This window comes from Cydia fagiglandana, chromosome 8 (assembly GCF_963556715.1).
Source record: "Cydia fagiglandana chromosome 8, ilCydFagi1.1, whole genome shotgun sequence".
NCBI classification, from domain to species: Eukaryota; Metazoa; Arthropoda; class Insecta; order Lepidoptera; family Tortricidae; genus Cydia; species Cydia fagiglandana.
In genome coordinates, this window is record NC_085939.1 from 17,688,461 (window position 1) to 17,706,489 (window position 18,029).

At 38.0% G+C, this 18,029-nt stretch overlaps 1 protein-coding gene across 1 annotated transcript in view; it reads right to left on the reverse strand.

Annotated features, from left to right (window-relative positions):
* Window positions 1–18,029, reverse strand: part of LOC134666825 (uncharacterized) — an 80,436-nt gene that overhangs the window by 50,520 nt on the left and 11,887 nt on the right. The window contains exon 3 of the mRNA XM_063524143.1: window positions 1,644–1,731. Coding sequence (XP_063380213.1) covers window positions 1,644–1,731 — 88 coding nt within the window. The remainder of the gene's footprint in view (window positions 1–1,643; window positions 1,732–18,029) is intronic.

Consider the following 18,029-nt stretch of genomic DNA (forward strand, 5'->3'; position numbering starts at 1 on the left):
GTTGGGTGGTCGACATCCGGAAGATTGCGGGTCACTTCTGGATGAGATTAGCTCAGGACCGGGACAAGTGGCGTACTAGAAGAGAGGCCTATGCAGTGGGCGATAAATGGCTGATATGATGATGATGAAGATTGGAAGGATATTTTTTCTTGTTAGCCCATTTGAGTATCCCACAAATGATACAGTAAGTTTATTATATACTTGGTCAAGCAGATCTTGTCAGTAGAAAAAGGCGGCAAATTTGAAAATTGTAGGCGCGCAGGGATATCGTCTCATATAAAATTTGAATTTCGCGCCTTTTTCTACTGACAAGATTTGCTTGACCATCTATATGTGTCCCACTGCTGGGCAAAGGCCTCTCCACTGGTTCTCCATAACTCTCAATATAGCCATACCACACCAGAGCAAGTGACAACGCAACAGAAAACTGCGTCACGAAAATGATTTTTTAGTATTTAAGATTTTTATTATTGTATATATATGTTAGTTTGTAAGGTATGTATCTATGGGCCTTAGTAGCCTGAAAATAAATGCTTTGATTTGATTTGATTTTGATAGGGATTCTTCCGGTCAGTTGTTAAGGAAGGCACAAAGTCGTCCCGCCATCTCTGCCTGGGCCTAGATGATATTTGCAAGCGAAAATTATTTTTTGATGGATAGGTAAATTATGTAAATATGTTCAGACTTTTGAATATAATACAATATATTTATACATATTTATTGCATGTTTAGATAGGTAAGCCTAGGAAAACAACACACCTAAATTAACAAATTACAAAAAAAAAATTATATTAAATAGTTATAGGTTATTTTAGTTTAGTAGTTATTTTAGTTGTAGCTTATTGTAGTTTTAATTTTAGTTTATAATTGTTTTTATTTTGTTTATATTACATGTATTTCTTGTTTGAATAAATACTTTATTAAATATTGTATTAGTTTTAATTATTAATTTGATTTTTTTTGGATTTTAATTTTAATGTACTTATTGTCAATATGTGTTATACAAATTAACATAAATTAACAAATAAATTATGACTTACTACACATACATTATCTAATTATTGACCAAAAAAATAGAACACAAAACCCTTAGAACTTTTTTATTCGGCGTAGCAAACTTTTAAAGCGGGAGAAACGTACAAAAACTGCCATTTGTCGTCGATTTGTTTTGACACCTCCCACAGAATGAATCTCGGGGCAGAGGATGAACAAAATGGAGATACCGGGACGACCTTGACATATTTTGTAAAGAGTGGCGGGTGTATGCATCGGATAGGATTGCGGGAAAGAGGGCCTTTGCCCAGTAGTCGGTGACTCTTTTCCATCTATATTATTAATATTATAAATGCGAATGTGCGTCTGTCAGACAGACAGTCTGTCTGTTAGGTTAGGTTAGGTTAGTTGAAATTTGGTATGGAGATAGTTTGAGTCCCGAGAAAGGATATAGGGTAGTTTTTATCACAGATATAACCCTTTAAGGGGGTGAAATGGGGGGTGGAAGTTTGTATGGGGAATCGATAAAACGCAGATTGGATAAAAATAAGCTACCCAAATTACTAACTCCACGCAGACGAAGTCGAGGGCAAAAGCTAGTAGACTAATAAAAATAAAATAATAAAGTATCTAAATAATTAGCAACTCACCATAATAAACATCGTCCAACTCCTTATAACGCTTGGCATTAACTCCAATCCTCCAACTATATAACAGCACCACTAATATTGATATATTCTGGAACAAACAAAATGAATATTATTTAAAAATTGTACATTTAAAAAAGTGGTCTTCTGTGTGCATATACCGGGTGTGGCATGTAATATGAGCAAAAAATTAAATTGTAGGCTGCACTCCTCATACTGATCAACATTTGTTAAGCGATTTTTAAAAATAACTTGTGGTTTGATTTTTAATACAATTAAAGTTTACTCTAAGAGGCAATGTATTGAGAATTTTGTTATGTTTAAGGCGTGATAAGCCACGTCGATCACAATGATATGGTGTGGCGATGGCGTCCATTGAAGATAATATTTATTTTGTATGAAAAATAGGGAGTCTAAATATTCATAATTTATAAAAGTTGTTGAGCAAAAGTGTCACCGTTTGAGGAGTACAATTTATGTTTTAATTATTTGCTCGTGTTACAGGCCACACCCGGTATTATGTATGTTTCCATTTACACATTTATTGAGGTTATGCAATAAAGTGGATTTGTATTGTATTGTATTTTCAAAGAATGTGGGGAAGAAAAATAACACATTTTTCTGACTCATAACGACAAATCCATAAGGAGATCAAGACTTTAAACAGTTAAAAGAAGTGCCCATAATTTAAGTGGTTTAATAAAATAAAATTAACAATATTTTAATATAATTATACCAACTACCAAAATAAAAACCAAACAAGTAAAATACCTTTAACTAAAATGTTACTTTACTTCCCCTTAAACTGACTTAAGTGAAGGTCTTTATTTTCCTCTCCCAAGTACTAAACGAAATAGGGGCACGGCACACTGCGACCGATTCACACGTCACACCGACGTGCGAGCGGGATATCGCTACAATACGCGCATAGCGCTGTCTCGCTTATACTTCCGAGCGACGTGCGATTCGGACGCAGTGTGCCATGCCCCACAAAATCCCTCGAACCTCGAAAGCTGTTCTATCATTGCAGCTTTAAACTTCCTAGACCATCTTTCAGGCAAAGCTACAAAGTATATAGCGAAAGTTTATTCTTCCACATTTTGTTAAGTTTCCTCGAGATTTTGTAGTAGGTAGAGTCTGGCCAGCCAAACATTGTTGACAGATATTTCGTTGTTGCATCACCAATTGTCTATGATTTAAAAAAAAAGCTAAAAGTCAGTTGTCAATTTATGTCATTCATTCAAATTGTTTGCGGTTTATAAGGTTTATTTTAAATAACATTAATAATGTCTATACTGAGTGAGGTTCACAAACTATTATTTAAGTTCGTGATTAATTACGACAATGTGCGAAGTCGACGTGTAGCGTTGTATAGCGAAAAACTGCAATGTTTACAACTCCTAAACAAATGTAAACAAATTAGAAGGTTGGTGCTCTATAAATATTTTGATACTTAGCATTTAGCATATTTGGCATAGTACTTTTGTATTTTTTTTTGGTAATGGGTTAATATTACGGTATTATCGAGCTAGGTCTTATTTCTACATTTCATTTTTCGCCTTGTTACAATGGTATAATGGTGAGAAAGTGTTAACATAAGTGTTTATCGTTGACTGTACTTTACATAGTGGTAGAAATTATGTGAGCTGACTTTGAGTGCAAGTCAACGTAAATTTAACTTACTTATATCCTTAAGGGGGCCACTGATTAACAGTTCGCCGGCCGGTATCGGCCTGTCAGTTGTTCGGAACGGTCAAAATTTTGTTCTAACTGACAGGCCGATGCCGTCCGGCGGACTGTTAATCAGTGGGCGCCTTTATTCTAGTGTCAAAACTATAATTTTTTGAATTTCCCGCCAAATATTTAGGTAAAATTTCAGTAGCCAGACTGTACCTACATTATACAGGATGAGTTTTGATCGGAAATATGTTTCTTTCTTTTTATGTTTAGTATAAACACTTGTAGGTAAAAATATTTAATTATCTGTAAACGTTTTTTTTAAGGAATTAATATTATAAATCACGTAATTACTGAGTCTCAACATTGCAAGGAATATAATAAAAAGCTTGTTAAAATAGGTCAAAGGAGGTGCGTGGCGCCCATTGTCTCAAAATGAATTACAAACCACAAAAAAATTATGTCTTCCTTGCCGTTTCCCTTGAAATTTACATAACAATGGTTATTTTTTAACATGCCGTAATGAGAAAGTACGTTGTCAAAGTCGATTCGAGCACACTTGAAAGAAACAAGAGTTTTCAGACGGTGATTAGATGTTTTTTGTTTAAGTAGGGGTTGCCAGGAGTGTGGGCGGATTACCGTATAGTCCGACAAAATTTTGTAGAAAATTATTGTGGGCGTCGCTTCTTACGCACTGTCATATTTTTGACGTGAAATGCATAAACATGGCAACAATTTAGCATGGATGTTTTTAGGTCCAATTTATTTAATCTCTACTAGAGTTGGACCAAAAAAAGTCTGCAGCAGATTTGATATACGTCATCATTTCATAGAAGTTTGACGTTTAAAATAACACTTTAACTGCGTGGGCTATCAAATCCGCTTCTGCTTCTTGCTTCTTGGTCTGACTCTATTTTATGTTGCACTATACCTAACTGTAATATCATCATCATCATTGTTCTTAAGAGCCTAGCTCTTGTCGGTAGAGTATTCGCCATTCCGTTCTTTTCTCTGCCACTGTTTTGAGCTCCTGATACGTCACTACGTTAATTTTCTCTTTGGCCTGATCAATATTATGCACGTCTCGATCTTCCTCTGCCTCTCTGTTCCTCTATTCTGCCTTCAATTATAGACTTTATGTAAGTATCGTGACGTATCTGGTGCCCCAACATGTTTCCCCTTCGGTTTTCAATTGTTTTTAGCAGAGATCTCTTCTCACCTACCAAATTTAATACTTCCGTATTTTTTTTCCTCTCTTTCCAGCTTATTCCTTCCATTCTTAATATATATACTCTTAACTTAATATCATACCGATGAAAACAGTTATTTGTTACAAGGGAGCAAGTTGTTGTTTAAACGTTCGTGATACTAATGATACCCGAGCAAGCGAAGGTTTTGATCCACGAGCGTAATAGCGAGTCGCCTTTCGTATTCGCTATCTCTTAGCAACCTAAAACGGGATATACGAACCCGATTCAAATCACAGAAAGTAGCAAAAACAATAAAATCCAAATATATTCCCCGGTTTATTGTTGAGACGTGAAGAGCTCTCAAATAAAACGCAATTTGCAGATAGCATCTAAATTAGGCGGGAAACCCTCATGATGAAATTTGGACAGACGAATATCTCATTATGAAAAGTGGGCCGCGTAATAAGCTTAAAGAATATTTGGGTATTTTGAACATGATAGCAATTTGGGTTAGGGGGCGCGTAAACCCAGCAAATTAGATAGGAATAAAAAATACGGCGCGCTTGGAAAACTTGTGACGGAAGAGGCCCCACGTTGGGCGCCACTGGAGCCGTGGAGCTAATCTCAAGGTATCGTCTTGGGTCGTCTCATTCGTTTTTCGTCAAGTTCTTAAATTAGTCCTATTCTGCTTTCGTCACCCATTCTACATTCGTCACAATCGTCGGTGGCTTTCAATGTAGAATGAGTGACGAAAGCAGAACAGGACTAATTTAAGAACTTGACGAAAAACGAATGGGACGACCCAAGACGATACCGATCTCAATTGTTACACTTGGTCACTAATCGGCACGACCTACAGGACGATCCTTGTTGCGAAATACAACTAAATTCAATTTTATATATTTAATATGTATCATTATAACACATCGTCATCATCATCATAACTTAAGAGCTTTGATCTTTTTTTTATTTATTTTTAGAAGTGTATTATACAAATAAACAGGAATCTAAATCTTTGAATGACTAATTATATTTAAATATATTTGAATGTCGCGCGAGTGACTAAAAACAAGTGAGTCTAAACTAAACCGTAAAATTATTCAATGTTAGTATGTCTCACAACAGTTTAAATTCGAGAATCTAAATATAAATAAATAAATAAATACATTTTAAAAGTCTAAATACGTATCCTCCATTCATTTTGCCGTATTTTTCGTCCAAGTGCGCGGTATGACATACAGAATTTCAAATGTATTATCGTTTCATCCTTCTCGTTTATCTCCTTAATTGTTATAATTTATAGCCTTAATTGTTCTTTTATCATTTCTGCGTTACTTCTCGCTATTCGCGTTATCTCCTGCGTAGGGTTAATTTATTTTATTCAATTAAGAGGAAAGGGGACGCCGCTTCTCGGTACAATTGTAATTCCCATTTTCCTCTCTGTGTATTTTTTGCTGGATGCGGGTGGCGCAGGACCGGTCATTGTGGCACTCTGTGGGAGGCTTATGTCCAGCAGTTGACGTGCTCTGACCGATATGATGATGATGGTATTGACATTATGGAACATATTTTTACATAATATGATGTATTAATCATAGCTATGCCTCTACGTTTGACTCTTTCCGAATTGTTTATTATTGTAGAAAATAGGAGCAAAAATCGATTTCATACAAATGTTTAAAATACTCTTAATAATAATCAAAACTTCGGAAAGAATCAAACGTCTCTTCCATGGCTGTGAGATACCTATACAATAAATTATGTCGAAATATTTTCAATCATATTAATATCCAGCCCGCATATTATGGATGGGTTTATCCATCTTTATCCACGTGATAAAGTAGGTACTCGTAACTGTCACACTGTGATAGAAAGTGACGGACACCGTTTTATCACGTTGTCACGTAGACAAGAACGACCATCATATCCGTACAGAAGCGGTATCATGGTCGCATTTTTATCACTTATCATGACATGCGTCACTTTCGCACTTACATATTTGTTAGAACGTGACAGGAATGGTGACAAATGATAAAGAGCCGACCATCTTACAGGTAGGGAGTGCTCCCGGTACTGGTTTTCTATACAAATACAGTACCGGAACCGGGAATTCCCGGTTCTCACCATACAAACTCAGTACCGGGAGCATTCCCTACCTACAGGTAAATGAGGACTACGACGTTTGTATGAAAAGGCGATTTCGCGCAGCTCCATCTTCGTCTTAAGATTCGTTATTTTCACTGCGGATTTATTTGACCTCTAATTGGAAGTAGGGGCGGTATTCCGATTTTACGATTTGGTAAAGTTATAAAAAAAGTATTTGTTGAAGTGTACGGAATGTCATTTGATATTACAAGCTTTGCATTAACTTGCAATGTACCATCACGCGCCGCGATGTTACACTATTTATGGTCCTAGCTAAATTGGTCGTTCCATACTTAAGCTATTGAAAGTCCAAATTAGCTAGAACCCTAAATGGCGTAACAATCACGGAGCGTGACTGGACCAATGTATGTACGGGTCAAAACTTTAAAATAAAATTTGACCCACTTCCCGACTTCCCTATGTAGCTGGAAATTTGCATACATAGGTACCTATGTAAGTCGGGTGACAATGCAATATTACCATCGAGCTGATCTGATGATGGAGACAGGAGGTGGTCATAGGAACTCTGTGATAAAACAACGAAACCTAATTGTGTTTGAGATTTTTAGATTTGTCTCGATGAGTATTAGTTGCCTGTGGAAAAAAAAGTACTGTCAGCGATAAAAATCTTTTTTTTATTTATTGCACAGTAAAAAATATACAGTGACAAAAGGCGGACTTAATGCTACACGGCATTCTCTACCAGTCAACCTTTAGGCCAAACAGAGAAGCACCAAGCTTGTACCAAAAATGAAATTTTTGCCAAAAACTTATTTACCACTTAAGCTCAGCAAGCCTTCAAGTTCGTTAAGTGGGCCCGCCTGTTTCGTGTCCGTTTTATAGGTTATCAGGGCTCGTAAAATTGGCACGCCCGTGGTCATTGTCACGAGTTCTGCGGGTGAGGTCTTTTATTACATATTTACGAGGAGAACGCGGTTAATGAGCTTTCAAGTGGCGCTTTTATATGTTGTGTATTGGTTGATATTATGAAAAGAAGCTTTTTTTAAACCGTGGTAGATAAAAAGTAAAAGTAATGCTCGAACACGGTTAGGCACAAAAGGTGTGTTGTAAGTAGGTAAGTATGTTGTCTTTCAGAAAGATTCATCATCATCATCATCATTTCAGCCTATATACGTCCCACTGCTGAGCACAGGCCTCCTCTCATGCGCGAGAGGGCTCAGAAAGATTATTTGTACGAAAATAAAGTAAGTGCGTATGTATACAAACATTGTACGATTTAAAATCTAAAATCACTTATTTTTTGAGGTTTATCAAATTGTTTTTATTTATTTATTTTTTTGTCCAATCCTGTTAGGTAGGAACCATTTAGTACCTAATGTCCCCATTTAACAGTTACCTATTTTAAGATTGAAACTATTTGCAACTACCGATATATTAATTTATACATTTACACTTATATATAGGCAACTACTAAACGGAATCCTCAAATTACTTTGAACTAGCACCGCTCCAATTCGCTCAGGTCGGAAGGGAGACGTTTGCCTTAAATACCTAACGCACGGAATGTGATAATAAATGGCCTTTCAGATCAGGGATGTTGCGGATGCAGATTTTTTGACATCCGCGGAAGCGGATGCGGATGCGGATATTTAAAGCCTCACATCCGCGGACGCGATAACGTGCGAAAACGTCAAATATTACATTTTTAGTATTTTTAATCTAAAAAAACCAAACGTTTAGTATTTGAGCAAGAATATACGTGCGTTTTATTTAATAAACCGTAACTTGGTCGACTTTTCGGGATCTAGACGATTTCGTTATATATAATGACGAAATTACCTAGCACTTACGCCGCCGGCGCCGCCGCTAACACGTTCCTGTTACCGACTTGGTCGACATCAGCATCATGCGGATGCTCCGCATCGATTTTAAGGCTGGCGTCCACTAGACTCGCCGAGGCGAATCGAATCGAATCGCAATAATTCGCCTCCTATATTTTCTATGCAACTGCGTCCATTGACGAATAGCCACGGCGCGCCGATTCGACTCTCCGCGCGTATTGCTCGTCAGGCGAATTTCTGCGGCTACGCGTTTCGACTCGACTCGGCGAGTCTAGTGGACGCCAGCCTTTATGCGGATACAGATGCGGATGTGTGAAAATAATGCGGATGTTCCGCGGATGCCGATGCGAATATCCGCAACATCCCTGTTTCAGATACGACAATTTAGCAATAACTATCGCTTGACTTGCCTATCTTAATTAATACGTCTACGATATCGACTGCAGGAGACGGGAGAGGAAATTTATGTGTACCTACCTCATTTGTGGGATATGACAATAATTTCTACTTTGTTGTGTTGTGATTTGTGATATCCTATTGTTCTGGGTCATGTTACTCATGTTATATAATATTGTCTTTGGTTAGGTACCGCGATAGTTATTCATGAAATAACGCTATGGAAACGGATTAGGAGTACAACCCACTTTGGTACCCGGTGGGTAGCCTAAGTATATCATCACTACACCTTATAAAACAAAGTCCCACCGCGTCTGTCTGTGTGTTTGTTCGCAATAAACTCAAAACCTGCTGAACGAATTTTCATGTAGTTTTTTACCTATCGATAGTGATTCTTGAGGAAGGTTTAGGTGTATAATTAGCTAACCCGTGCGAAGCCGGGGCTGGTCCCTAGTTGTGTATGAAACTATGAGTTAACCCTAACCTCTAGCCGCCCATACGTCAAACCTTGCCAAGCAAAATGAAATTATATTTCGTCAACACAAAGTTCAAATTAGAATGGAACAGGAGACCTTTTTATAGGTCTCTGGGCGGCTAGAGGATAAATAGCAATTGAGTCAATCCGTGATCAGTCCACAAGCCAAGCACAAATGAAACTAGTTTTCTGAATGGCCAGTCACGAAAGAGGTGTGAAACGATTTCTACTAAAGCATGGACCGTATAGAGTTGAATGGGGCTCTATACGAAATCTCAATTGGTTTCTATTCGACACACATGCAATTTGTTCTAAACAAATTTACACTTAATGTTTTTGGATTTGAGGTTGGAATGTGTGTTTTTTGTGCATGGATGAAATACTGGGTGGCTGAGTTTATAAACGGCCGCCGGGCGTCAAGAGATGCGCAAAACGCTTCAGCATTAAACTGAAAATCGTAATTAGATTCCAAAAAACCGGGCAAGTGCGAGTCGGACTCGCGCATGAAGGGTTCCGTACCATAATGCAAAAAAAGCAAAAAAATAACGGTCACCCATCCAAGTACTGACCCCGCCCGACGTTGCATAACTTCGGTCAAAAATCACGTTTGTTGTATGGGAGCCCCACTTAAATCTGTATTTTATTCTGTTTTTAGTATTTGTTAATATAGCGGCAACAGAAATACATCATCTGTGAAAATTTCAACTGTCTATCACGGTCGTGTTCGTGAGATACAGCCTGGTGACAGACGGACGGACGGACGGACGGAAGAACGGACGGACGGACAGCAGAGTCTTAGTAATAGGGTCCCGTTTTACCCTTTGGGTACGGAACCCTAAAAAAGTAAGACAATGTTGCTACTTTTTACTAGCGCGTCTTGTATTTATGTAAAAATGAGTAAATAAAAGTACTTTTTTAAATCGTTAGAGTAAAATTACCAATAAATAAATTATCTTAGCGTGTTTATTTTTAAAAAGTTATTTACTATTTTACAAAAAAAATATTGCAGTGTCAACATTGTTTTACCTTTTTTGGAATCTACTTACGATTTTCAGTTTAAGTTGAAGAGATCTATGTATTCAAACACAGTTGACATTGTTTATGAATAAATATCTTGTATCTTGATCGTTTCATATTATACCGGGTGTGGCCTGTAATATGAGCAAAAAATTAAACTGCAGGCTGTACTCCTCATACTGACTAACATTTGTTCAGCGACTTTTAAAAATAACTTGTGGTTTGATTTTTAATACACTTTAAAGTTTATTCTAAGACGCAATGTATTGCGAATTTTGTTTTGTATAAGGCGTGACAAGCAACGTCAATCACAATGATATGGCGTGGCGATGGCGTCCATTGAAGATAATATTTATTTTGTACGAAAAATAGGGAGTCTAAATAATTCATAATTTTTAAAAGTTGTAGAACAAAAGTGTCACCGTTTGAGGAGTACAATCTATGTTTTAATTATTTGCTCATGTTACAGGCACCACCCGGTATAATTGTGGTGATTAAATAATTGCGTATTCAAAATAACAATCTCACGAAGATAATTTACACGTGTTTCTACTATTTGAACTACAATCGCTATTCGAGAAAGCTATTAAATTCAACCATGCGTGTGAATTTCAATTGGTTTGCGGAATTGCGTGTTTAGAGATAAAATCAAATAGGTACCGGCACAGGTGTATCATCTTAATAGATCTGAATGGAATGATCACATCAAACGAAAGACATTCACGAGTAAGTTTGGCAACTCTTCGAGCGAAATATAACCAATAATAAATATATATTTAATAATAAAATAGAACGAAAAACCCTTTTATTTCTTCTATAGTAAGTACAATGTCAAATATGAAATTTCTTACAAATACAATTTATTTATTTACTAATAATAGTCAGTTTTTAGTAAATCTTTGGTCACTTATGCAATGTTATATATTATTATTTGTATGTTTACTAAATTATAATTATTTAGAGCGGGGGCGCTCAGGTAAAGACCTATGAATATATATAGTGCGTGTATTGTTTTGGTTCTTAAGACGTCTCTTTTAAAATAAATATATTATATCCGTGCTTTTATACCTACATTTAAATATCCAGGTATGTACAAATATCGCGAGGGCCGAATCGTTCAAGCTTAAAGTTGAAATTTCCGGAACGCTTGGTATGTGGCACTCGAGAATTTTCGGTGAAATGCGGTGTGAAGTATTTAACGGATGCTTGGAAAAGTAGTAAGACCGGTACTTTACATAACATACCAGGGTTTAGCCAAGTTTAAATCATTACAAGCTTTCATTTAATCATATTAAGATGAGGCCGTTGCACCGTTTTCTTAAATAAATAAATAATACTGTTGGACTCCCCTACTACGGACCATGACTCAGGGCATTTTTTTTATTTATAAGTTTTAGTGTTTTGTTGTAAAGTTGTAATAATGTTGGACTTAGTCAATTTGTGTAATAATGTCCTATATTTATTTATTTATTTATTTTTCTTTCCAAGGTTATGGTTGGAGTCTGCTCTTGCAAATATTGACATTAGGCATTATTTAAGAGCGCTCTTACAAGAAAAGTCGAAATAATGCAAAATTGATGATACTAGTCGACGAAATTCAGGACTTTGTGCTCATTATTAGAAACAATGAGTACTTGTTCCAGTAAAAGCGTCTTCTTATCTTTTTAAATATCGTTGTAAATATTAGAAAAAGGACTTATTAAATTAGTAATGAATTTTTTTCTGATGGTCGTTTCCGAAAAACCCCGTGAAGCACTGAACGGCAAGCTCTTATTTGGAAATGTTGAGAAGTTTACTCTGCTAAACCTGGCTATTTTGTATTACTAATACCCTGTACTTTAGGCATATCAAACGATATTTTTCCTACATACTTTTGAGAAAGAGAAAATCAAAGTAAAACGAACTCAATTTTCTCTCCGAAACAAGTGTCAATTTCTACGAAAATCTACTTAATATCGAAGTCATTTTCATACTCAAGCAATCTGCAACGTTTGCTTATACTGTTGGTATACATTAGTGTTTATGAAATTCTACTATAATTTTTTGGCAATTTTTTGAAAACTACTCTATATTACCGATGACGCGCGCTCGCCAGCTCAGTGCCGCGGCAGAGCTTGTACAGGCAGGACGTGTGTCGGTCGGCTCCGCACATTTTCAACGGCGACGACGAGGTTTTTTATCATTGTGTGCGGCGGGCGCCGTGTAACACGCTATACTGTGTGCGTGTAAACCGCAACGAGAGACTTTGATCCTAGCACTGTTTTTATAGTATTATAATTTATAATGGTACAGTTTAATAAACTACCGGACAGGATTAAAAATATTTGAAACGACCTGACATTCTATATGTATTTATTTGACTCAAGATAGTACTCAGGGTCTGATGATGGAGCCGGAAGGTGGTCACCGGTACCAATCAACCATGCAACTAAACCACTTTGTGTTTAGGCTCGTTTTATTCATCTCAACAAGATCTTTGACACAAGATAGTACTCAGGGTCTGATGATGGAGCCGGAAGGTGGTCACTGGTACCAATCAACCATGCAACTAAACCACTTCGTGTTTGGGCACGTTTGATTCGGCTCAACAAGATCTTTGACTTAAGATAGTACTCAGGGTCTGATGATGGAGCCGGACGTTGGTCACCAGTACCAGTCAACCATGCAACTAAACCACTTCGTGTTTAGGCTCGTTTTATTCGTCTCAACAAGATCTTTGACACAAGATAGTACTCAGGGTCTGATGATGGAGCCGGAAGGTGGTCACCGGTTCCAATCAACCATGCAACTAAACCACTTCGTGTTTGGGCTCGTTTGATTCGTCTCAACAAGATCTTTGACACAAGATAGTACTCAGGGTCTGATGATAGAGCCGGAAGGTGGTCACCGGTACCAATCAACCATGCAACTAAACCACTTCGTGTTTAGGCTCGTTTTATTCGTCTTAACAAGATCTTTGACACAAAATAGTACTCAGGGTCTGATGATGGAGCCGGAAGGTGGTCACCGGTACCAATCAACCATGCAACTAAACCACTTCGTGTTTGGGCTCGTTTGATTCGGCTCAACAAGATCTTTGACACAAGATAGTACTCATGGTCTGATGATGGAGCCGGAAGGTGGTCACCGGTACCAATCAACCATGCAACTAAACCACTTCGTGTTTGGGCTCGTTTGATTCGTCTCAACAAGATCTTTGACACAAGATAGTACTCAGGGTCTGATGATGGAGCCGGAAGGTGGTCACCGGTACCAATCAACCATGCAACTAAACCACTTCGTGTTTAGGCTTGTTTTATTCGTCTTAACAAGATCTTTGACACAAAATAGTACTCAGGGTCTGATGATGGAGCCGGAAGGTGGTCACCGGTACCAATAAACCATGCAACTAAACCACTTCGTGTTTGGGCTTGTTTGATTCGGCTCAACAAGATCTTTGACTTAAGATAGTACTCAGGGTCTGATGATGGAGCCGGAAGGTGGTCACCAGTACCAATCAACCATGCAACTAAACCACTTCGTGTTTAGGCTCGTTTTATTCGTCTCAACAAGATCTTTGACACAAGATAGTACTCAGGGTCTGATGATGGAGCCGGAAGGTGGTCACCGGTACCAATCAACCGTGCAACGAAACCACTTCGTGTTTAGGCTCGTTTTATTCGTCTCAACAAGATCTTTGACACAAGATAGTACTCAGGGTCTGATGATGGAGCCGGAAGGTGGTCACCGGTACCAATCAACCATGCAACTAAACCACTTCGTGTTTGGGCTCGTTTGATTAGTCTCAACAAGATCTTTGACACTGAAGATACACAAGGTTTGATTATGGAGCTGAAAGGTGGCCACGGGTACCTGTCTATCATGCAGTGTTGGCATCAATCTGAACTAAATCAATCCGGATTGATCAATCGAATTGACGCGTCAATCCGAATTGATCAATCCGAATTGATTTGATTCTGATTGACGCGTCAATCCGATTGAATCAATTGGAATTAACGCATCAATCCTCAATTCGGATTAAATCAATTCTCAATCTAGATTAACCTAGGGTCCCTTTCCCTTCCCTAAGATTAGTTTTCAAAGGTGTCCTTTTAAAGCACTTACTTACTGGACTTAAAGTCGATATCTGAGGTTCCCAGAGGTTCGAAAACATGTTCCTGATGTCAGTATTGACTGATGTCTCTTTTAGGGACATTTTTCGAAATTGGCCAATTACGTTCATATTCGTAATCGATGTCGACCATAGGTCCCGAAAAATGTTTCGCGCGTCAGTATTGAAGGATGTCCCTTCCATTTCGGGACATTTTTTTAAATTGATCGTTGGCACTTTAAAACGATATCTGAGATTTCCAAAGGTTCCGTAACATGTTTCCGACGGCAATACAGACGGAGTTTCCTTTTTTTTCTGGACATTTATGGGACATTTCTTCCAATTAACCGATTGCGTTCAAAATCGATATCTGAGGTGCCCAAAGGTTTCGAGACATGTTTCTGACGGCAATACCGAGAAATGACCTTTTTTTAGCAGGGTGGTGTAATGCAGGTAGTAAAGTAAGTACGCGGCTAAAGTGTAGAATCTAAATATTGCCGTTGAAACCATATTTGCACCTCAGATATCGATTTTGAATGCAATCAGTCACTTTCAAAGAATGTCACTAAAATGTCCCAAAACAGGACACCTTTCAATATTGCAGTTGAAAAAATGTTTAGAAACGTCTGTTTACCTCAGATATCGATTTTAAACGCAATCGGGTAATTTCTAGAAATGTCTCAAAAAAGGACATCTCTCAATATTTCCCTCGGAAACAAGTTTCGAAACCTTTGGGCACCTCAGATATCGATTTTGAACGCTGTCGGTTAATTTTAAGGAAAGTCCCGAAAATGTTCCAAAAAGGACATCCTTCATATAGCCGTCGGAAACATGTTTCGGAACCTTTGGTAAACTCAGACACCGCTTTTGAACGCATTTGGTCAGTTTCACAAAAATGGCCTAAATAAAAAGGACATTAGGTAGGTACATACAAAGTAATCGTCAATCCGAATTGACGATTGAGGATTGACCGATCAATTTGAATTAACGATTAGTAATCGTCAATCTTCAATCAGTAGATTTAGAATTAGTTTCGTCAATCGTCAATTCGAATTGATCGGTCAATTCTCAATCGTCAATTCGAATTGATTTTTTGCCAACACTGCTATCATGTAACTGAACCACTTCATGTTTGGGCTCGTTTGATTCGTCTCAACAAGACCTTGGACACAAGTTAGTACTCAGGGTCTGATGATGGAGCTGGACTGTGGCCACGGGTACCAGTCTACCATGTAACTGAACCACTTCGTGTTTGGGCTCGTTTGATTCGTCGCAACAAGATCTTTGACACAAGATACTACTCAGGGTCTGATGATGGAGCTCGAAGGTGGCGACGGGTATCAGTCTATCACATAACTGAACCACTTCGTGTTTGGGCTTCGTGTTTGGTTTATCACCTAGTGTCAAACATCTTGTTGAGACGAATCAAACGAGCCTAAACACGAAGTGGTTTAGTTGCATGGTTGATTGGTACCGGTGACCACCTTCCAGCTCCACCATCAGACTCTGAGTATCACCTAGTGTCAAAGATCTTGTTGAGACTAATCAAACGAGCCTAAACATGAAGTGGTTTAGTTGCATGGTTGATTGGTACCGGTGACCACCTTCCGGCTCCATCATCAGACTCTGAGTATCACCTAGTGTCAAAGATCTTGTTGAGACTAGTCAAACGAGCTTAAACATGAAGTGGTTTAGTTGCATGGTTGATTGGTACCGGTAACCAACTTCCAGCTCCATCATCAGACTCTGAGTATCACCTAGTGTCAAAGATCTTGTTGAGATAAATAAAACGAGCCTAAACACGATGTGGTTTAGTTGTATGGTTGATTGGTAATGGTGACCACCTTCCAGCTCCATCATCAGACCCTGAGTACTGTCTTGTGTCAAAGATCTTGTTGAGACGAATTAAACGAGCCCAAACACGAAATTGTTTAGTTACATGATAGACTGGTACCCGTGGCCACCTTCCAGCTCCATCATCAGACCCTGTGTATCTTCAGTGTCAAAGATCTTGTTGAGACGAATCAAACGAGCCCAAACACGAAGTGGTTTAGTTACATGATAGACTGGTACCCGTGGCCACCTTCCAGCTCCATCATCAGACCCTGTGTATCTTCAGTTTCTTGTAACTTGTTTCTTGTAAATAAGCGAGTACCTATAATTTCTGTCGAGTAATATACGTTCATAAGTACGAGTATGGGGCTATTCATAAATTACGTCGTTTCAAATGGGAGGAGGGGGGGGGGGGTCTGGACATCGGATGATGGCAGCATGACGTAGGAGGAAACAGAGTCATCCGAAGCATGATTTGTAGATGATTTGAGGGATGGGGGGGGGGGGGGGTCAAAAATAGATGACGTAATTTATGAACAGCCCCTATGTACATTTGCACTGCATTTAGTATTTTCGTACTTACCAAATAACAGTTTTAGGACTTTATAAGTTAAGTACAGTTAGTGTTGTTATGGTTGATTTCAATATGCTTCGCGAAGGATCAAGAATGTTTAATCCATCATTGTAGTGCAAGTGTGGTAGAAGGGATCGGAATACTGAGCTCGCACGGCCTGCCGCAGCGCGTAAAATACCTAAACTCGCTCAACCCCGAAATGTAATAGCACTCTTAAAACATATTTTTATGAAACTTGCTCACAGCTCGATACCATGCACACTCATATTTTAATACCTTTCATTATGTAGCAGTCAGTCAGAACTGAAAAGCCAAATATAATTTTTAGTCGTACTAGTTAGAACTTATAGTTCGTTTTTTTAGCATTAGAAATAAGGTAAACAATCTTGATGTGTCTTTTAATTGAAAAACACATTTTAAAAATAAGTTACTACAAATATGTAACAATTATGAATCTAATACGATCATTTTTTATATTCTTCTGCTTTCATAAGTAATAATTTTTTAGGGTTCCGTACCCAAAGGGTAAAACGGGATCCGTCTGTCCGTCTGTCTGTCACCAGGCTGTATCTCACGAACCGTGATAGCTAGACAGTTGAAATTTTCACAGATGATGTATTTCTGTTGCCGCTATAACAACAAATACTAAAAACAGAATAAAATAAAGATTTAAGTGGGGCTCCCATACAGCAAACGTGATTTTTGACCAACGTTAAGCAACGTCGGGCGTGGTCAGTACTTGGATGGGTGACCGTTTTCTTTTTGCATTTTTTTTCCGTTTTTTTTTTGCTTTATGGTACGGAACCCTTCGTGCGCGAGTCCGACTCGCACTTGCCCGGTTTTTTTAAAAGCGTTTTTCAATTAAAAGACATGTCAAGATCGCTTACCTTCTTGCAAGTTCTTTCTAATGCTAAAAAAACGAACTATAATGAATGTAAATTAGAATATGACTATATTATGAGTGTTTAGTGAAGGTTATAAACAGCAAACGCAAAAGTTTAATGCTCATTTAGGATCGTGAAGGTACAGTCACCTGCAATAATATGTTACACAACGAAGGCCGCAAAAATATCTGACACGATCTTATTTATAGAGGCGTAAGGAGCGTGTCACATATTTTTGCGGCCTTCGAAGAGTAACATATTATTGCAGGTGACTGTACCTGTGTATTTTATTTCAATTGCAGTCGG